General features: G+C 44.3%; 1 protein-coding gene across 1 annotated transcript in view; it reads right to left on the reverse strand.

Annotated features, from left to right (window-relative positions):
* MKLN1 (muskelin 1, intracellular mediator containing kelch motifs) overlaps positions 1 to 22,845 on the reverse strand; it is a gene marked incomplete at its 5' end in the record, with an annotated part of 85,152 nt that overhangs the window by 17,695 nt on the left and 44,612 nt on the right. The window contains 4 exons of the mRNA XM_008941195.1: positions 424 to 571; positions 9,108 to 9,237; positions 11,043 to 11,264; positions 13,176 to 13,388. Of these exons, the coding sequence (XP_008939443.1) occupies positions 424 to 571; positions 9,108 to 9,237; positions 11,043 to 11,264; positions 13,176 to 13,388 (713 nt within the window). The remainder of the gene's footprint in view (positions 1 to 423; positions 572 to 9,107; positions 9,238 to 11,042; positions 11,265 to 13,175; positions 13,389 to 22,845) is intronic.

The following is a 22,845-nucleotide window of genomic DNA, read 5'->3' on the forward strand; positions in this document are numbered from 1 at the left end:
GGAGAATACAGGCTTGGACACAGTAGAGCTACAGGTCACAGACCAGTTTCCTTGGGTTCTAATGACTAGTACCATGTATGCTGCTATTAACTCACATCTGACTAAATTTGCTGCACTGATGATGAATCCTGACCTCAAATATTTCCTACAGGAAAAACTTAGACTGAGTTACTTCCCCTCATCTCCTCCCACCTGCCTCCAGTGAAGAAGTTCACAGGATTTCTCTCCCTCATTTCACTTACTGCCATGGTGGCTGTAGAGAGCGTGGGGAAAAGAGGTGCCCCAAGGGACCTCAGTTGTGTTCAGCACCACTGTTCCATGATTAGATGAGGTCAGAGAGTTACCTGGGAGACAGGATCGTGTAGGATTCCTTTCTAAAAGTCAGTGTGAATGTCAGAAATAGCACCTCTTTTATTGACTTACCAGCTGTTCCTCACAATGTCATAAATCCAGAAGGAATTCCTGACATTCTCTTCCCTTTTCTCCTTGTCTTTACTGAGCCCTGACAAGACATGGATTTCATTCAGTTCTGGATCAATGGTAGCCCTTTGAGTGAAGCCTGTCATTGGAACTGACAAAAAACAAAACAGACAAGTTACACACTGAAAACAACACAGGGCACAGGAAAGCATCCAAGCATCAGACAAACTTACTTCCCTCACCCTGCAATCCAGCAGTTTTTCTAATATCCATGGTACAAGCCTGACATTTCACTCTTTAGTATTCTGGGATAGAGATCCAAGTTTAACCTCCCTACCTAGCTCAACCATTTCCTTCCTTATTACTTTCACCTCGTCATCTTTTGTATAAAACCAGAACTTGGGACTGAGTGATCCCAAGCTGGTATTTTCCATGACCTCTCCTCCACAGCCATCTTGTCATTTACCACAATTCAAAACTGAAATGCCACAACTCAAAATAGGAGGCGGACAGAAGCAGCCAAGAAAACAATTTCCTTCTTGCACATGCCCTCCAAAAGCAGGGTGAGGGGCAGGAGAGGAAGAAACATCACCCAGAGGTTGACTCCTTCCCTGCTGAGGACAAGTCCAAGGCAAATTCTCTTCATCCCTTCATAGTTGTGACTCCTGGAAAGCACACAAACCACTCTGAGAGCCACTGTCTCCTAGGGAAAGGCATGGGCAGAGCTATTTGAGAGATACCAGCCCAGAAACGAGGATGAAACTGCCTCGTGATAGAGCTAGATGATCCTTGTAGATACAAGAGGAGTGAATTTGTTATTCTCTCATCTGTAAAACGAAGCATGGATTCCAAAAGCTTAATTGCAAAAGCTAGGAAACAAACAAATCAAGATGAACTCAAGACAATGTAGCTCACAACCTCCCATCGCTGCCTTTAGGACGGAGATGTCAAGGAGGGTTTTTTTTTGTTTTCTAAATAGTTGTGTAATTACCAAGCTATTCTTCTGTTCCACCTTCAGATTTAGAAAGATGGTGAAATACTGTGGATTCCAGCAGTTTTCATCATAATTCCCCGAAAAAAGGTCAGCAAATTTGTTTGGCAGTCCTTTTTGTTTGTTGTATAATTCCCCATTTCCTGTTTCCCTAGGCAACCATCCTTCCAAAATGTATTTGTGAAGGGCACGTGATCTTTGTTTACAGATCCTGTTTGTCTCATTTCTCTTTCTGGGTCAGTTTACAAAGGCTGGTAAAGGTTCCTGGCCTTCCATCAAGATTTTGGCACGAAAAATTCTCAGAACTCTTATATTTTGCAAATTCTTCCTTGCAACTAACTACGAACCGTACACGTGGCCTAGAAACCAAACCCTATGGTAATAAACCATTAAATATTTTGGTTGAAGAACCCAAAAACTGGCATTTTTCAAACCCATTCTGTAATAGGTTTTGGTCTTGTACTTTGATCTTCTCATCTGGTAGGCCAGGGAAGTAATAAACATCAATTAAATTCTGAGCAGCATTTGGTTTTCTGCAGTTCCAGTCCGTACCAAAATGTTTAGCAAAGCTGCCAAAAAACCTCAAAACATTTCTTAAAAAAAAAGTTTATATAAGAATTAAGCATTTATTTTAAGTAGGAATTGAAATATATTCAGAGTCCTGTCGACAAAACCCTTGCTTATGGTTTTAGGAGGCAGAGCCTGGGGAGCCCTCATCAGCATAACTCTGACTCTTCTGCTCTCCAATTTGCCACGAAGTTTCAAAGGAAAATTAATCCATTTTTTTAAGCAAATGGGTGGCAAAGCAAGGGGAAAAACACAGGGAACAATGCTGGCACAACAATAACTGCATACCTTGTTTTAGCTGCAAACCACAAGGAAGTTTTTCAATAAGGCTAATGAGTGCTATGAAAGTCACCCAACAAGGAAATTGAGAACAAAAAGACAGTTATAGAGTAAATATTGTTAATTTTTGGAAAGTATCATGTAATGCGTTTGCTTGCCTAGCCAGGGACTAAATTGTTGACCAAAAAGGACTAAATTCAAGGCATATTTGAGACGTTTCTGGCAGGAGAGCCATCTAAATTTGATCAGCAATACTAACAGACGTGGGAAATGTCTTTGCAACCCTGTGTGGATCTTTGAACCTTTGAGACCGTGCTGGGTTTTTGGAAGAACAGCACACAAATCTTCAGAGCATCAGCCCCTCAGCCTCACTGAAATGAAAATTACTCTCACCACGAGGAACACAGCTGCTCCATTCCTACTGATACAGAAAGCACAGGAAACTGGACCATGGAAGTCCCATCCCTCCTCCTGAAATGCTGTTCAATAAATTTTGTATCTCACTTATGCTCAATTTCCTGAAGCTGAAATTATTGTTTAAATAATGAAAGAGGGAGAAGCTGACAAAGTTCAGTGCCTCTGTTTTTTACTCTTGATAGCAAGAACAGGATTTATCCATAGCAACTGCAATCCAAATCAAATTCGAGTCAAGTCATTTCAGTTATTAAACAATGTTGTCTTCAGACTGTTTGAAATGTAGAACGTCTAGAAAAATAATATATCCAAAAAATAATTTAGTAAGGGCCTAAGATGAGGAAAACTTACATAAAGTCTTTGACCTATCTTAACAACTGTGTAGAAATCATATTTAAGTAGTGCCTTAGGCTGGATGAAGTTGACATCGAGTCTTCTGCGGAAGACCAACCTAGAAATTTGGATGTAATATAATTCAAAAAAAACCCACAAAACAACATAAATTGGGTAAACAAGCCCCAGAAAATAAATAGAAAATAAGGCAAGCTGCTACACAGTAAGAGGGAGGATGCTGGGGACTTTTAAACATAAAAAGAGATGTTTACCAAGGAAGTCTGACCAGTGACAGAGCAAAAGGTCTACGGAGAATGCTGGTGACTCTCAGACACTTCCACTAGAGGGTAAGAGAGGTTCACAGTCTGCTCAGGCAGCCAGCTCCTGCTCCACGCTGCATCTAACTCAGATGGTCAGGGGCTGTAAAGCTGGGGAGAGCACTGGTGATGTTTAGCTAACAAAATAAACCTGGGAAAGGGAATTTAATTCTGCACGGGGGACAAAATCAAACCCATGGCAGGAACTGATGGTTTGGGATAGGTTTTTTTTTTTTTAAGTTTTAAGACAGGGAGTAAAAAAGTCACAAGGAGCAAGAGGGCTCTAGTGAATCTCTCTTCTAGCAGGAAGGCTTTGCTTGTGCCACTGCCTTTTTTTTTCCCCTCCCCATAATCTCATTAACCAGTCCAGTGTAGAGGAACTGATAGTTCGGGATAGTTTTTTTTTTTTAAGTTTTAAGACTGGGAGTAATAAAGTCACAAGGAGCAAGAAGGCTCTAGTGAATCTTTCTTCCAGCAAGAAAGCTTTGCTTGTGCCACTGCCTTTTTTTTTTCCCCTCCCCATAATCTCATTAACCAGTCCAGTGTAGATAGGGAGTAAGTAATTGAAAATAAAAAAGCTGGAATCCTCCCTCCAATACTTAACATTTATTTTTATATAGCAAAAATGAAAAGCTTACAGCCTCAGGATTTGAAAACAACATCCAGGCACACAGGCCTTGAGTTAGCAGCCCGTTACATAAACAACTAGTAACTCCTGAGAAAGCTTTGATAAGATGTGTGTAACCCTTTACATTTCCATTTAAATATAACTCATGGGAAAAGCTCTCCTACAAAAGTGACTGCTCATCATGGAACAGATAGGTTCCCACTGCCACAGTGCCTACTTCCAGGCATTTATTTGATCATAGTGATCATTTCAGCACTCTGAGTATTTTTTTGGCTTGTGTGTGCAAACAGCTACGGTTGTTTCAAGCAGAGTGTTGGCTCCTGCCAGTACCTAAGCAAAAAAAAAACCAGCTTCTACACAGAGGATGAGTTTGCAGAGCAATAAAATGGAGTTCACAGGTCTTGTTCTCATAGGACTAGACAGAAAGTTGGAAATTAAATCTCATCTCTCACATTTGAGGGGACATTAGAGCGTGTTCTACACACGCTTTGAAGCCCAGCACTGGCAAAACAACACTGTAAAGCTTGTAATCTACAGACCACTTCTGAAGGACTCGTGAAGGATAATTAAGGGAAGCAAGTTCATTGACATCCTTTTAGTGCCAAAGTCACAGACTCCTCAGAACACGCTGCTGCTAATCCCACCACAAGTGACTTGCAAGTATCCTCCCTCCTTGTGATGCCTCGTGATTAAAAAAACTGGAGAAACCCACATGGCATGGAAATTGTTATTCACCAGCACTTGGCACCTCCCTGCTAGATCAATTTAAAAAGAGCAGCAGGTCAGCAAATGGCTCCATCCCCCAATCTGCAATCCACTGAAAACTGAAGCAGCACCTCCGGTGAACCTGACTGGAGCAAACCTTGCTGAGTGGTGGGGACAGCACGCAGGCCAGCTGTTGACACAGCAAGATAATGATGATCCTCTTGGATTTTTCGTGATGAGACTGCGTTTGGCAGTCGGCCAAGGAGCAGCTAAGGAGAGCAGTTTGGTTGTCATGTGGAAAAAGCAACAATTCGACGTTCAACGCTTGGTCCCCTCCCGAGCGACGCGAGATTTTGGCAAAAACAGGTCGGTTTAGTAAATCTGAATGGAATTCTGCTGCTGTGTCAGCTCTGTAAAGCATCCTTAGGATTTGGTGACTGTCTGCTCTTCTTCTTGCCTTCACTGTCAGCGGGAAGTATTCAGAGAAGCACCTTACAAGGTGAAGAGCACATAAGGTCCCTCACAAAAAACGCTTCCAGGACAGGAGACACTGGCAAGATGGGCCTTAAACAGAACAAGGGCAAAGCACATCAGGTGTCACAAAGATGACCAAAACAGGATATTCTGAGGTGGGCCCTGGCTATGCTGAGCTAGCTGTGCTGTTTGGATTCAAGTTTTGCAGACTGGGAGCTGTGGAACACCAGGAATTCCTGACTGGGCTGTGCCGCCTCTGTCCGTGGTCCTTACCCAGGAAAGCTCCCGGCCCACAAAAAACGCTTCCAGGACAGGAGACACTGGCAAGATGGGCCTTAAACAGAACAAGGGCAAAGCACATCAGGTGTCACAAAGATGATCAAAACGGGATATTCAGATTGCTTGTCTGAGTGGGCCCTGGCTATGCTGAGCTAGCTGTGCTGTTTGGATTCAAGTTTTGCAGACTGGGAGCTGTGGAAAAGCAGGAGTTCCCGACTGGGCTGCGCCGCCTCTGTCCGTGGTCCTTACCCAGGAAAGCTGCCGGCCTGCAGGTGCCCAGCTCTGCCTCTGCCACAGGCTCTAGCCCAGCAAGAGATGTGGGATAGCCACTGCCAACTGAAAAAATATCTGCAGTTTGCCCTCAAGAACTGCTCCACCACTAAACAGAGCCACAAGAAAGGAAAAAGCTTGTTCTCATTTGACTTTGGAAGCTACTCGGTGCCAAGGGATATAAGATGATCTGAATTCTCCTGGAAAAGGAAATTCTCCCTCTGACCATCAGTTCTGACACACCAAACTGAGTCAGGGCCAAAATGGATTATCACAGGAACCTTGACCACAAGTGTTGCCATCAGCTCCCCTGGCCCTGAGATGACTGCCCGTGATTAGTCAGGACTGGGTGCAAAGCCAGGCAGGCAGGCTGGCAGCACAGCCTGCTGAGGGCATCCACCACTGGTGGCATCTCCAGGGGCACGTGTAAGCCCCAGAGGCACACTCTGGAATACACACGGTGGGCTTGGGGACTTTTGTTGGTGCTCTTGTTGTTAGTGTGGTGGTGTTGCTGAACTAACAGATGTCTTGCCCGTTCCAGTTACCGTGCAGCAGGAAGATGTCCACCCCACACGGCCTCATTTCACTGCAGTGCCCTCCTCTGAGGGCAAAAGGGAAGCACCAGGTTTTTGGATGCAAAGAAGAGCTGGACAAAGCTCCCATTCTCACTGGCAAACAGAGCCAACACAAGGAGGACACGGACCTGTTGGAGTAGGTTCAGAGCAGGCCACAAAAATTTTGCAAGGGTTGGAGCTCCTCTGCTGGGAGATCAGGCTGAGAGGGTTGGGGTTGTTCAGACTGGCGAAGTGAAGGCTCCAGGGAGACCTTATTGCAGCCTTGCAGTACTTCAAGGGGGCCTACAAGAAAGCTGGAGGAAGACTTTACCAGAGCTTGTAGTGATAGGATGAGAGGTAGTGGCTTGAAACTGGAAGAGGGTAGATTTAGATTAGAAATTAGGAAGAACTTCTACACTGTGAGGGTGGTGAGACACTGGAACAGGTTGCCCAGGGAAGCTGTGGAAAAAATCCATCAGAGGATGTGTTCAAGACCAGGTTGGATGAGGCTCTGAGCAACCTGGTCTGGTGGGAGGTGTCCCTGCCCATGTCAGGGGGTTGGAACGAGATGATCTTTAAAAGGTCCCTTCCAAACCAAACCATTCTATAAAAATTTAAGTGATACTTCTCACCGAATATTCTCAAAGATGTCACCTATACAAGAAACTGTTCCAGGATCAGCAAGAAAGGCACAACTCAGAGCAGAGAAACACTGAACAGCAAAAATACCTCATCCAGAAAATGAGAGCAGCAAAAACAAAACATCATTACCACGGTTTCATAGAAGTGCAACAACTTCAGGTTACCCATAAACCTTAATTATCCATTTTACTGGTTTTTGAAAATCTTCTCACAGCTCGTCACGGAAATTTTCAACAAATGCACAATTAAGTTCTTTTAGAAAGGGTAAAAATCAAAATAGCTCAGCTAAGAATAGAACTGAATGCCACATGCGAGCCAGGAACAAAATGTAATCATGGGACTTTATAGGAACATTTAGGTCAGGCATCCTCAACTTGACTCATCACACCGAGCAGCTTAAAACTTCACAGCGACCAGGCAGGGAATCACTTTGTCCACACACATCAAAATGGTGTATCCCTGCCTAACACCAGCACAGGAAAGACTTGCTTTTTTTGGGGGTGAAAACAGTGCTGTCAGCATTTGGTGTCTGAACCTAACAAGCATTTTGTTCTCTTCCTGGTAAATTGCCAATAATCCCAGTCTTTTCCTTCAAAAGCAAAGGGGAAAACGTTCAAATCTGTTTACTTTCGACACACAGGAGAACAGTAAACTGAAAAATCTACTCTTGAATTATTTTGAATGACTCATTTTCTTACCAATTGTACTATTCACCACTTTGAGGCCTGGGGGAATGGGGAGGAGGGCTGAATATTATAGTCTCGTTTGCTTAACTGAACCTTGCAGTTAATGGACGTGCCGAGAAGCAGAGCTCTGTCTTCTTCAGCTGTAAGGCAAGCTGGCTATCTTTTAATCTGGAGAAGACACAGGTGTCAGCCTACAGCTTCTGGCTACAAAGAAATGTAGTTTTAGAAAAGTGAAACGACAGAATGCTAGCAAGTTCATGAGGAAAAAAAAAAAATCAATTCTTTAAAAGCTCTGAGGACAACAAACGGTGCGTGGGTGTGTGTGGAGCAGCATCAGGCAACATGCAGGCACCTTAATAAAGGAGACTGTCAACAAAGGGAGCTGGTTCTTTCTTGGAAGCACTCAAGTAAATAAATGACTCCAGAGGATAAGAGCTTGGGTACTCTTCTCCCCTCCTTGGCATCACTAAATTAATGAGCAAACAGTAACTCATAACCATCAATAATTCACTTCAAATGTTCAGGAAAATTACTCGCTAAAAATTAAGCGTGATCAAAATAAGGAGGGCAGCCTGAATTCCAGATAAATTAGCTTCCTGGGGTTTTGGTAACTGAGGGAAGAGAAAACAAGATGGGGACTAAACATACATAATGAGAAATATTCATAACTTCTATAATAGCACACAGTGCAATACAGATTTCAACTTCTGAGCTGTCTGCTGAAAATTTGGATATTTACAGCAGAAAAATGATGTGCTTACACATGCAGAAATCTTTTTTGAGAAAAAAAAAAGAACATTCTTCTCTGTCATTTGCACAGCAAAGGTATAAAATCAGTTCTTTAAAAAACACTCAATGGGCATTGTAGCCATAATGTTTCTGGTCTATAGATCCTGGTGTATATAGCCCCAGTGATATGAATCAAACAGGGCTCAAGTCTTGCTCCCTCCTCCTGTCTTTATTTTTCCCCTCCCTGATAATTTAGGACAAGATCAACAGGACAACAGGTCTCATCTTTCCAGTCAGCTCCTGCCAGGCCAAATAACCTCTGGCCCTCTACTCCCATTCTGAGTATCCTACCTGCCTTTCTGCATCTCAAACCAAGCAGATTATTTCTGTTTTCTGGCATTTTTCACTTGGTGAAAACTAGAAAGGAAAAAAATTGCTCTTTTACTGGTTGAAATAACAATATCGTTCTCAGCCTTTTTTCTTGTCTTGCCTTGAGTTTCAAAGGAGATTATTTTTCATTCCTATTTTGCTGATTTGTTTTTGTGGGCTTGTTTTTTTTTTTTTCTTTTGAGGTGCTATGTGGTTTCACGCATCAATTATTTGTATTGTGCTGAAGATGGTGAGAGTCAAGTGACAGCAGGGACAGAGGAGCTGGCATAAGTTTAACCTACATACTGTGGGGTTCACTTGGGTATGGAGGGCTAGTTAAGGATGCTAACCTGACACCACAGGGCACTGAAGTTGGCCTTTCACCTACTTCACAGTGTATTTCTCATTTCTACCATCAAGGAGAGATTAATAGGTCGTTAGGACTCTTACCCATCCCTGAGTCTTTCTTGGTGCCATCTGATATGATGTCCACGTGGTCGCTGTCCACGTCGTAACTGAAGAAGTCATTCAAATAAGTCTTTGACCTCTGGCCACCAAATACATACAGGCAACGATTTTTCTAAAAGGAAAAAAAAGAAGAATTATGCCTTTATAAAGCTCTAGGGAATCTGTTGGTCAGCTGTGACCATTAACAGGAACATTCTTGATTATATTGATTCTTGAATGATTTCTCAGCTTCAAGAGCTAAACCATTAAGGACTCCTGGCATCACCACCCCAAAAAAGTCTTTTACAAATGCAATTGTAAAGACTTCTTTTTCAGGATTGAAATGAGATGACAACCCCAACCCAACAGAGCTTCAGCTCCAGAGTAATTAGGCAGATTCTATGTAGTTGAGTACTGTAGCCCTGTCTGAGCAAGATGAAGCTTCAGAACATTAAACCAGCAATTCATTGTTAATTCTTTCATATTAACCTTGAAAAGCCTCTGTGTCTGAAACCCACTAGATCATAACTTCACTGTTTAAAAAAAAAAAAAAAAGGCAACAAAAACAATGGGAACAAAAGACAGACTGTAAGAGAAACCATCCAGGTAGGAGCACATTACTGAACTCAGAATTGGCAAATGGCAAGCAGCAAGCCAAGAGTAACAGGTTTATGACTTCTTTCAAGTTTGCCAAGTGGAAAGTCCATAAGAGGCAGATTATTTTTCTTTCAAATGGTTGAGAAAACAGCAAAGGATTTAAACTTCCATGACCTGTGCTTACAGAACCCTCTATTCTTACATTTACCATGGACACTTAATTGAAAAATCCTCGGGTACCCATGAAGAACTTTGTGTGGCAATATGTTTATCACCAGATTTTAGAAAGCCTTTCAAAACACAAACAAAACAGAGCTCTGAAAGCACGGTATTCACTATTAAAATTTTGATCTTTCATTTGAAAGGGAAAAAAATAAACTCAGTAAACTGATTGAGCTGGTCAGTTTTGAATCAGTGGTACCCGTATACACTTGAATGCCACAATATTCATTTTAATTCTCTTCCTCCCCACTCACAAGTCAGAATTTTATGTCAGCAAAACTCTACAAACTCCACTTATTACCATGAAGATGCTGCCACAAGTTCAGTGCAGAATTGCCACCGCACCACACCTACCTGCTTGTTGCTGGTGCCCTCAGTACCATCCTGCTCCACTGAAAACAGAACCACAGGCTGGTTTGGGAGGGAAGGGACCTTTCCAGGTCAACTATTCCAACCCCCCTGCACTGAGGAGGGACAGATTCAACCAGAGCAGGTTGCTCAGAGCCACATCCAACCTCACCTGGAATGGTGCCAGGGATGGGGCAGCAACCACCTCTCTGGGCAGCCTGGGCCAGGGGCTCAACACACTCCTTGTAAAAAATTTCTTCCTTAGATCTGGTCAAAATCTCCCCTCTTTTAGCAAGCCACCAAGCAGCACCTGGTGGCTCAGCACAGAAGGAAGACAAGACCTGTGCACCCCAATACACACCCAGCAAGCCCCTGCACTAGCCAAGTTTACTATTCCAGTAACCACACAGGGTTTCCATTAGACCAGAAGCTCCTAAGTTGTCCTACCAACTTTATAAGAAAACCATTCAGATGAAATTGAACCACAGTCTTTGAGTGTCTTTACCATGATTCAATCAAAATCAGCTACTTAAAATTCACCTTGCCTTTTACTTGAGATTTTATTCAGTTGAAGTCATAAAAGCTCCATGACTTGAATTGGTATCTCCTGAACTTACCAAAGAAGCATCAGAATGTCAAGGAACATAAAAGCCAGTGAGACAACACACCACTCAGGAGATTAAAAGTGCTTTCAACTCACAAGGAAAATCAGAACCAGATGTTCTCCTTCAAGTCAGGCATCATAAATCCAAGTCTGGTGTGGGTACTTACAGAGTGGAACAACATACAGTGTCCTATCCGGGACTGGATGTCCTCAGGGCCAGCGTTACAGGAATCCTCTCTCAGGAGTTTCCACGTCTGACACTGGCAGTCAAAAGCAAACAACCCACTGAACTGAGGCTCACTGGCTCTGCTGTCGTCCACACTGCCATTGCAGGTCAGAATTCTGCCTCCAAAGGTGTAGATCATGTGTTTTTCAGAATCCATACACATCTGTAAGAAGGAGAGGTAGTTTTAAGCCAGCACGTTGAGATTTGAACACTTTAAGATTTAAAAGTTCAACATCCCTCCCCTGCAAGTGATACCCAGGAAGCTGGAGAAGACTCTGCACATCTCCTGGACCTCCAGTGAACAGAAATAACACACATGTCTTCATGGTTGATGGGTATTAAACACAGAAAATGAGTTTAAAAAGCACGTCTAATTTTAACTTATCATTTAATAATGAAAAAAGACAAGACTAAACATCCTTCACCTAAAAATTTTGCCTCTAGCTGCTGATTTTGGGGAAATAAAAGATTAAATGTACACTTCATCTAAAATAACTTGCCTCTAGCTACTGATTTCATGGAAAAACATTTCAGAGTCTTTCACCAGGATCTGCAGCCAATTCTCCCAGGAAGTTAAAAGAATATCACCTTTGACAATGGCTATGCAAGGGGAAGACTCAAAATCACTGCTAATTTCCTCACCACCACCCAGCTGACTCCAAAGTCAGCCTGTGACTTGTCACTCAGTTTCCACCCCAAGCCCACATTGACTGTCACTCCCCTTCCTTGAACAAAAAGTAGGGGCATAACCTGGCCAAGGATTTCTGATGAGACTGCAGCAGAAGTGTTCATGCACAGGAGTAGAATACAGGTGATGGCACACCAGAGAGGCACTGCAGCACAAACCAAACCCAACTCCCTGACTCCAGGGGATGTTTTCAGACACAGCAGAACTCAGAGGGTTACAAAACACCGGGAGGTGAGTGGGGGAATGGGAAAAAAAACCCAATCAAATAGACAAGAGTAGAGTAAGAGAGAGATGCTACTCAGCAAAGCCTACACAAAACACTTCCAGTGCAGCACATTTTTGAAGGTTAAACAAAAAATGCTATCACAGAGGGTACTGAGGGAGAGGAGAGCAGCTGCAGACTGATAAAGAATTCAAGGAGGACGATCCTTCCTAAGAGACAGCAGGGGGAAAAAAGAAACTATTTCAAAAGCAGGCAAACAAGGTGCCCAGAGTAGCCCTGCCAGCTGACAATTTACTTTTGCCTTCTCCTCCCACACCTGGGAGACTGGTATTCGATATTAATAGAACCAAAAGACTGATTGGCTTTTGCTCTGCAGACAACACGGGCCTTTAATTTTTGGTGTCAGCAGAAAGGAGTGTTGTGCTGGCAGAGAGCAGCCTCGGTTACAAAACAGCCAGCACCACTAAAGCTGTTCTCAGGCTGCTCTCAGGATGAGTACTGACGTGCTGCTTCTTGGTCATGCTTTAGAAAATTCAATTAAGAACAAAACACCTTTTTTCAAGCACACAAAAGCCATCCTGTGCACCATGTAAGGATAGAAATTATTCACCATGAACACGTGGCTGGGTGTGGCTTTTAAAAAAAAGGTGTTCAATCTCTACAAAGCAAAAGCATCCTATAAATTTTCCCAAGATGACCAATTTTGAAAGCACCCTGATCCTGCTGGCCTCATTTCAGCAGCCTGCTTACAGTGCTCTGCAGAAGGTACCACAGGAAAGTTGTTCCCCAGCTCCCTCTGAGGAGGCAGATCTGCAAACCCAGCTCAACGGGTGATGAGAGCCAGAGGAACGATGCTTTGAGCTCTAATAAAAAGTGTCTTACTGAAATGAATTCTCTTGCAAAGGTTTTTATGATTCTCCTGGTTCTGTTTGACTCCATCACCAGGGGTGGGTGGCATCAGACAGCAAAGCTGTTAGGATTGAGCTGTGTGCAGATGACAGCCTCACTTGGGGCAGCACTTCATCATGGGAGGCCACCATCAAAACCCAGGAGCTGTGAGCAGATGACAGCCTCGCTTGGGGCAGCACTTCTCCATCATGGGAGGCCACCATCAAAACCCATTCCAAGCATTTTCCCCCAGGGCAGAGCTGAGGGTGGCTGACCTGATGATCAAAGACCAGCTTGGGGCCCCCGTCGGCGGCGGTGTCCTCGCTGAGCAGCAGCCACGTGTTGGTGTCGATGTCGTAGCGATAGAAGTCGCTCTTGAGGGATTTGCTGTTCCTCACAGAGGAGTCCAGGTAGCGGCCCAGCGTGTAGATCTGCCTGCGCTGGATGTCGATGCACATCTTGTGGCAGGACCTGGCACTGGGGCCACTCTGAGGAAGGGAAACAACCAGAAAAATAGAGGAGAACGTGTTTAATGGCACCCCACGTAGGTCACGCCACTTTCACTAGGGTAGGTAAGTGCTGCCAGCAACTGGAAATCCTTGCAGAATTCAAGGAAATCTGCTTGTCATCAGAGAAATACAGGATTGGAGAATCACAGAGTGGTGGGGGTTGGAAGTGACCTCTGGAGATCACCTCGTCCAACCCCCCTGCTCCAGAAGGGTCACCCACAGCAGGGTGCCCGTTTCTTCTCCAGGTGGGTTTGGAATCTCTCCAGAGCAGGAGACTCCACCACCTCTCTGGGCAGCTGCTCCAGGGCTCCATCACCCATCAATACAGAAGTATCTCTATAACATGACATTCCATTAACTTCTTTGTCCTTTAGAAAGACACCAGCAAAAACCTTAGTGCCTTTCTCTCAACCAACTTATGACTTGAAGCCTTTCTTGTAAGATTCCTTGGAAAACAGCCCGTTTCCTCCAGAAGTGATTCTCAGAGGTGTGGGAAAGCTACTTGATCTTTTAAAATAACAGAAGTTGATGCACATGAGAGGCAAATTAAGATGTCACAGCCTATAAATAACTACATAGGAAGAAGATTAAGAAGTGCTCTATTAGAAGAGCCTCTGTTTTATTAATAGGCTGTTTTCTAACAGATCATAGCAGGCACTTCAACCAGCAATTATACCCCATAATGGGTCCTTGCAGGTAACAAAAGCACTCCCTGTCCCTTCACAACCAGGTATGGCCAACTCCAAAGACCTTTCCCACAGTAAGCAAGACTGCCAGGAGTTATCAGCTTCAAGAGAAGTCAGAGAGCTTCTGTCAAATTATTACAGGCTTATCCACCCAGGAGTGCTGGAGTTAACTCCCAGTCACTTCTCCAGTGAGGCTACACAGCTCCTGGCTTCCCCTGCTGCTTCCCAAACCTCATTTTGAGAGCCTTCACATACTCATCTCGAAGCATGAGAGTGATATTCCAAACTACTAGCAATCAACATGTGCCAAGCCTTATTTGCAAAATATCAATAAGAAAAAACACACTTGTATACAAATAAATTCTATTGTTTGTTTGGCCTTAGTTTGTGTAATTTTGGCACTTTATAAATGAAGATGCCAGAAGAAGGCTGGCTGGCTAACTCTGAGAGTCTAGAAGCCAAGATAAAAAACTCATATTTCAAGTGATGTGGAAAGGGAAGATGTGCAGAAAACTGAAGTATGAAAGACCAAAAAGAAAAAAAAATAAAGTCTATTGAAAAATAAAGACTTTGCAAGGCAAAGATGCAACAAATCACTATTTACTGGAAGACTTAAAAGTAGCCAAGTCACACCAAATAAACAGCACTATATTTGCTCCATGTTCTACCAAATACTGTCTTATGGAAAAAAAAAAAATCTTCTTTGTATTATTTATGTAAAAAAATTCTACTGAAATTATTACTGAAATTTAAAATATGCTGATGGAATACACTTCACCAAATTGGATAAAATATGAACAGAAGCATTACATAAGAGTTTACTACTTGTGGTGTAGAATTCAATTTCTTCATTAAAGAACAGTTAGAGGAAACTGTTTCCAGTAACTCAAATGGCAATCTGAAGAGGTGCACTGAATTGTCCATATTTTGTAAATAGGAAGCATTATGTTGGCAATGATTAAAGCTTTGAGGATTAGTTACTTTGTGGTAATTAAGATAATTTTCTGAAAAAGAAGTGAAACATGAGCATAAAATCCTGAAACACAGCAGCAGCTCATTCATTGCCTTTGGTCACAGGGGAGGAGCTGAGAGGGACACCAAATACTTCTCCTTGCTCCTAGAAAACACAAAACAGCATCTTCCAGAGGACCCTGTTCCAAACAGAGTAGTTTCTTTGCATGAAAAGGACCAATTTCAGTATTCCCAAAGTATTCCAAAATTCTTGATTCACAAGAAAGACCCCAGCAGAAGCAGCCCATCTCTAGCATGCAGCTGGGACACTGAAGGATCATGTCACTGCCCCCCTGCCAAAGAGCACACACTGACCTCCCAGATGAGATGTTCAGACCTACCTGTGCTTCCTGACCCCCCCTTTGCCAGGTCATGGCAATTTTTTAACTGAACCTGGTGATTTAAGTATCTGCCCCCACTCCCTCACCTCTCTGTGCTCTATGGGCTAAAGCAAATTTTACTCCATTTGCTCAAATCATGTCTTTGGTACTTGCAAGAGTAAATCTCTCATTGAGCAATTCCCAGACATGCCATGAAGAAAAGCTGCAACCTCAACTGAAATTTTTCTAAATAGAGATGTGATTCTCAGACCCTCAGCACCTACAATACCCATTTTGAGCCACTGGAATCAACAGCACAGGTACCACATTGGAAAAGTCCACAACCCACAAACTTCAACTCCTAAGACTATGTTAAAACAAAAAAATTCACAAATAACATGTTTCTTTCTTGGATTTTGTGCTCATCATGTCCCAGACAGAAATATCTGCCTTTTTAAAGAGCTGCTGATGGTTGTAAGCCTCTTGACACCCATCCTTTAGATATTGATAAGTATTAAGTACTGACAAGATCCCTTCAGTCTTCTCTTCTCCAGGCTAACCAGTTGCAGGGCTCTGAGCCTCTCCTCATCACAGAGATGCTCCAGGCCCCTCAGCATCTTTGGAGCCCTCCACTGGACATTCTCCAGTGGTTTCTTTTCCCTCCTGAGCTGTGGAGCCCAGAACTGGACACAATACTCCAGATGTGGTCTCACTAGAGCAGAGTGGAGGGGGAGGAGAACCTCCCTTGACCTGCTGGCCACTCTCCTGAATGCACCCAAGCTCACTGGCCTTGGCTCCAGGAGCACATTGCTGGCTCCTGGTGAACATCTTGTCCATCAGGACTCCCAGGTCTCAGAGAGCATGAACTCTCTCTTGTAATTAAGAAAACTTCATCCAATTTGCAATCTTTTCTCAAGGAAAAACACTCCTGCATATCATTAACAAGATCGCTTGGAACCTGCCAAAAGATTCCCATTTAGTCCACGTGTTTCCAAGTCTGACTAAATCACTCCATTAAACAGTGATACACTTTGGTTTGACATTTGAAGCAGATGAGGGGAAAGGCCTAAATCTGTGTCACATGAGAGCCACTCAATTTGACCATGGAAATCTGTGTAGTATGAACAGACTTCCAAGAGGGACACCAAGTCCATTTACAAAGCAGATATGGGCAGACACCAAAAATGAGTCAAACACTTGGAGGCACATGTGGTGAAGTGAGACAAGGGCCCGTGGGCGGCTGCAGATGTCCCTCCAGAGCCATGTACTTCAGGAGGATGTAACAGCAAGCCTGTTGTTTAGACACAGAGCACATTGTCACAGCTGGGCATGGAGAAAGTGACCCACCAAACTCAAATGGGAAGCAGCTTGTGGATTCCACCAGCAGTCAAAGAACTTGACCCCTTAGAAGCAACAAGTGAGAACAACTGACCATGCCAGACATGACTCAACCTACAGTTGAAGGGATCAAGTATGTTTAGAGTAGGAGAAGCACCTTTTGTCCTCTCTTGCCAGGATGCAGACTGGTTGCTAATCCCCAGGTTAACATCCCAAGGTGAGTGGATCTTACTAGAGATCTCTACACCCTTATTAAAATTTGGGCCTTATCACCAAAGATAAGATGCACAAGAAGTATTTTTTTTACTTGCTACTCCTGTAAACATTGTAAGTGCTGCTCCCAAACTGATTTGCTGCTAATAAGGACAGTTTTACCTGTACACTGATAACCACACAAGAAGATTAAACAAGCCCAGGTCTTCTCGAGCAGGGAAGGCAAATAACCCCAGAATCATAGAATCAGAATGATTAAAATAACAAATAACAGTTGGGAGCAGTTCCTATTCATTTGCTCCTGTGGTTACCTGGACTCTTACCAAATCAACACAAGACTTCTCACTAGCTATCATTCTTTAGATCCAGTTTAATCCAACTGTCTTCAAAGTTGTTTGCACGTGGGATCTACATTTTTACATATGGAGCTGAAGATTCAGTGGACTCGTTTTGTGGAGGTATTTCTTCCCAAACAGAGCACATCTTAGCTAAAAAAGACTTTAGTGAGGTACATACAGCAACAGCACCCAAACGATCTGAACAACCACTGGCTCTGGGGACTCTCTTTAACTTTGATCAGGAAGCTCCTGGCACGCAGGGCTGCAGAAAGCACATGAGAAAGAAGCTGGTGGCCAGGCTAAGCTCTTACTCAGCTGGCAAGTGACACACCAGGCCAGTCACCCCAGCCCTCCAGTACCAGCACATCACGTTTCTAACCCGTGGGGCACCACCCCATGGCCCCCAACACCACCCCATGGCCCTGGGATCACTACGTGTGGCCACAGTTCTGTTTCTGGGTTGCTCCCCAGGAGCCCACACAGCACTAAGACCAACCTGAACAAAACAGCTCCGTGCCAGCCAGCAGGGCCAGACAATGAGCACCACAGAACAATAGCCAAGAGAATCCACAGGGCCTGCCAGGGCCCTGCTTTCAAGTGTTCCACAACACCAACCTTCCCTGCCCTGACACCCTGCTCCAACAGGCTGCTCTTGATGCATCTCTGCTCTCTCACACATATATAAATGCCCTGTTGATTATGAGACAGTGAGGAAGAGGGTATGGATAAAATGGAGGACCTAGGACAAGCTCTCAATCCTTTCAGGCCCAACAGGATTTTTTTGGTTTCGTCAGTGCTACACGGGATTCAGTTGTGCAACGCCGAGTGAATACACAGTATACTTTATGAAAAGCCTTCTCAACATGCTAAGCCACTTTATAAAATCTAATTAGAGCTTTCTTCATTTAACTTGCAAATGCTGAAAGCAATTATCCCACTTAAGGACTAACTTACAAAACGTTTTCAAAAAGCAACACAACAGCACCGAGAGACAACACTGCCTCCTTCGAATAATTGATTTGTTCCTATACAGGGGAGAAAGGGTTGGGACTCAACTCCTCAGGGTAGGGTCTGCTCAAACCACTTTTCATGCCAGCTTCAGCATGCATCAGCTTAGCAACAGCATCCTGGCACGCTCGGCTACGGCACAAACATGATAGCTTTCATGTTTTTTGTTTTGTTTTTAAAGAAATGTCTTACAAACCCACTTGAATGCAAAGGGGGCTGCAGGAAACCTGTCCCACCCTCCCCATCCCAGCCCCCAAACTGGGGGAGCTCAGCTTCTTTGGGTTATCATAACCTTTTGCAACTTTTGAAGGGTTTTCAGTTGCGAGAAAATCTGTTTGATTCAGCCTGATCCAGATGAAAAACCTCAGGAGCGAGCCTGGACCCCGTTCAAGAGTCAGGGAAATAAAAACAAAGACCAGCTGACTAATTCTCCCTTCTCGCTGCTGTAAAAGACTGAATGGAATGTGAACACTGCCTCCAGGATAAAGTTCAAAAATAAGCATCAGGAGGTAAATGCTCTTGTCCTAAAGCAAACTGGGACGAGGACATAAAAAGGCACAAACAGCCTACTTGGTTTCCAGTTCTGAGAGCAGCCTGTCATGCAACAGCTAGTCCCTCCTGCCTACACGCCGCTGCAGAGATTAATTGCTCTCATTTCCCACTTTCAGAGTGAAATTCATTTCCTCCTTCTTCACGCCCCCCCCACCCCACCTGCCCAAAAGGGAAAGCTCTCCATAATCTTGAAAATGAAAGGAAACACATTATTCCTGGCATTTATCCAAGTCTATATGCTCTAGGATGGGAGCTTGTTAGTGCTTTGTCAGTGCTGGTCCTCAGCTAATGCATGCTCCTGAAATGCTGCATCTAAGCTGTGGCTCAGAATCATTTGCTTTCCTCTAGATGAGTCCCAAGTTCCAGAGAAGGGATGAGAGCCCCACACAGCAGAACACCCTTCCATCCCCTACAAGCTGCTCACAGAAGGCATTTTAAGTTTCTGGTTACTCAGAGGTGCCAAAAAATGAATGCAAGAATTGACTCGAGGGGGTTTCAGGGTAGCAGAGGGCGTTTCTATTGCCCATCAGCCCAAAAGACAATTAAAATGAGTGGCTGAGGTATTGTTTCCAGTGTCCATGTGACCATCAGCCATGTGCCAGGTCACACCAGGGAGCAGGGTCCTGCATGTTCCTTCACCCAACAGATGCATCAGGGCCACACTCGTGGGCAGAGCAGCCCCACAGCTCAGGCTGGGAGATGACTGCAAGGGCTTCAAGACCCTCCCATCAACAGGGCACCCCAGCTCCACTCTGCTGCTCGGTGTGATGGCAGAAATCCCAGCATGGTGGGGTCAGAAGGGACCTCTGGGAAGCATCTCATCCAACCCCCTGCTCCAGCAGGGCCACCCACAGCAGGGTGCCCAGGATCACAGCCAGGTGAGTTTTAAACCTCTCCAGAGAAGGAAACTCCACAACCTCTCTGGGCAGCTGCTCCAGGGCTCTGGCACCCTCCCACCTAGGAATTTTCTCCTCACGTTCAGATGGAACTTCCTGGGTTCCAGTTTGTGCCCCTTGTCCTGTTGCTGAGCACCAGTGAAAAGAGTCTGGCCCCAGCTTCTTGACACCCACCCTTTAGATATTGAGAAGTACTGATAGAATCCCTTCTGAGTCTTCTCCAGGGCTCTCAGCCTTTCCTCAGCACAGAGATGCTCCAGGCCCCTCAGCATCTTTGGAGACTCCACTGGACTCTCTCCAATAGCTCCTGTCTCTCTTGAACTGGGGAGCCCAGCACTGGACATAACATTTCATACGTGCCCTCCACAGGGCATAGCAGAGGGGGAGGAGAACCTCCCTTCACCTGCTGGCCACACTCTTCTTCATGCACCCCAGGACACCTTTGGCCTTCTTGGCCACGAGAGCACATTGCTGGCTCATGGTTAACCAGCTGTCCACCAGGACTCCCAGGTCCTTCTCCACAGAGCTGGTTTCCAGCAGGTCAACCCCTCACTTATACTGCTGCAGGGGGTTATTCCTTCCAAGGTGCAGGATCTTGTATTTGTCCTTGTTGAACTTCATTAGGTTCCTTTCCAAGTCAGTGCTGCACATCTCATTTGTGACCCAAGACTTGACAGCTCTACCATCATGACTTAAAAACCTTTCAATGCCACCCAGGACAGATGCAGCAAAGGATCAAACTGGGATCTCAGATGTTTCTAGGAGCACAAGGTAGGAGTGTAGCTCCCAAAACCACATCCAAGATGCTGAATGCACACTCCATTCACTGAATTACTCTGCAGGTTTGCATGAGTAAAACCTTAAAGCCATCTGTGAAGTTAAGAGCTACAGGAGGTCAGCAGCCACATGCTTCCACTCTAAGATCTTCTTGATATTATTTATGAAAGACAACATATATTCCAACTGACTTTTACAGCTCTTTTAACAACTATAAAGAGTATTCTTTGAGAGTATGCAAGTTAAATAAGTTCTTGCAGTAAATAATTTGGGAAGCCTATTGAACAGATCAGAACCTGGCTGAGAATCATGATGCTTAAACCTCCTCAGGAGCAGTGCTGGAAAGCCACAATTCTTCACACAAAACAGTCAAATGTCGTATGACAACTATTAGGTTTGGATATCAATAAGTTTGACAAGTTATAATTAACAATTAAGTACTAATAAGCCTAGGCACAGCTAAGATAAGGAAGATATCCTTTGGTCAGGCAGTTGACATAGTATCTGAGCTATGGCTAATCTGCTTACAAGTGCCCTCTCCTACAGCAATGCAACTAAATAGATTTAGTTGCAAAGTCCTTTCTGGGCATCTGACTCAGACATGATGGAGCAGATTAGAGTCAGAGGCAGCTTTTAGCACACAGTTTTGATTTATCTCTAAGGTGGGAAAATAAACAAATTAAACAGGATGAAACTTTTTTTCTCCCCTTCCTAGAAGCCTGCACGTGTTTGGGCTAGTCCTGGTTTCTCCCTGTTGATACTTCACAGCCTCAAGCTGAGCCTTCCACAAAGAGACTTCCCTGCTTAGACTAGAAGTAGAAAATAAATGGCCTGGTGTTCTATTTTTGAAGAGTTCAATGAGCTTATAAGTCAAATGATTAAGCCCAGAGATGGTACGACAGGATCCTTATGATAAGAGTGGATTGGATTTGGTGACCTGTGAGGGGTCCCTCCCTCCCAGTCCTGCAGAAGGCTTCACTCAGACTCCTTACTCCATCCTTCAGGGAGCAGCAGCACATGAACACTGGTATGGAAACAAGCAGATGCTTCATGTTCTATTCCCATGAAGATTACCTGTTAAACGTTCACCTCCCTGCAGGCCTGCTGCAGAAACCACTAACTCCAGAGTGTTTTCATAAAGGAATGAACCAGCACATGACCTGCTGGCTTCTGGTGAACCCTGATTAAGACACCTCTAAAGAAATAAAGTGTGTGTCACAGGAACTGACTCGTGAGCTTCCCAAGGCACCCATATTCTGCTTCTGACAGCTGTGTGGCATGAGTTTAACTACAATGCAGAAAACTTTGGCAGCTGGTGTCTGTGCTACTGCCAGTGCAGGGAGCCTCACTGCTGGGTCATTCCTGGGCTATCTGCTCTCACTTGCCTTCCTCTCACTCCAAGGTATCATCCACCAACACCTAACACCATGGATCTCACACTGCAATACACCAAAGCATCCAGTGACTCAGAGAATTTCTAGACAAGCAAGTGGAATAGTAGAAAGGAGGAAATATCTCCCAGAGTTTCAAATGTGCAAACAGTGTGAAGCAATTTTCTTTCATTTCTGTGAAGCAGGTTGCAGGAATGGGCACGAAGGTCTTGTTGAGGCTTCAGTTTCCAGTCAAAAATAAGTCCTCCAACCTAAGTGATTCAGCCTACAAATGCAAATGAAATGCAAATGCAGGAAATGGCCTAGTACAAGACAACCTTGCAGGGAAAGGACATCAACACTGGGCTTTTTCCAACAAAAGGCACAATTTACCTGCAAATCAAGCACTACTCACGCTGATGAAAAGTGAATAAAATCACAGCTTCTTAAATATTAACAAGCAAATTGTTGCTTTGTTCTACATCAACTGCTGAGCTTTGCTTTCAGTAACACTGATGAAACATAACAGACCAGCCACCACAGACCCAGAGCTTTCACCAGCTCAGAGATGGGCCCTCAGGACAACATCCCTCCTGTGCCCAATTGAGCTCACCCCAGGAACAATTGCAGGATGTTGAATGAGGTCATTCCTGCATGCAGCCTAAGTTCACACTGTCCTCTCATTACCAGGAACAATGGCTACTGAAGGGCCAGCCAAGAGAGATTTTTCCATAGTTGCAAACTATTTGGGCTCAGCTTCAGTCACACTCCCAGACCAACAGGCTTGCAGGCTGAAAAGAGATTCAACTAGTCATTTATGGACTGTTTAGCCACAAAGATGAGGATGCAGCAGGGCTAGAATCTTTGAAGTTGGGGCTTGGGGGGTTTTTTTAAGTAATTGTCCTTGAAAAGCTGGTGATAGACTTG

The sequence above is a fragment of the Merops nubicus genome, unplaced genomic scaffold, assembly GCF_000691845.1.
Source record: "Merops nubicus isolate BGI_N331 unplaced genomic scaffold, ASM69184v1 scaffold455, whole genome shotgun sequence".
Classification (NCBI taxonomy): domain Eukaryota; kingdom Metazoa; phylum Chordata; class Aves; order Coraciiformes; family Meropidae; genus Merops; species Merops nubicus.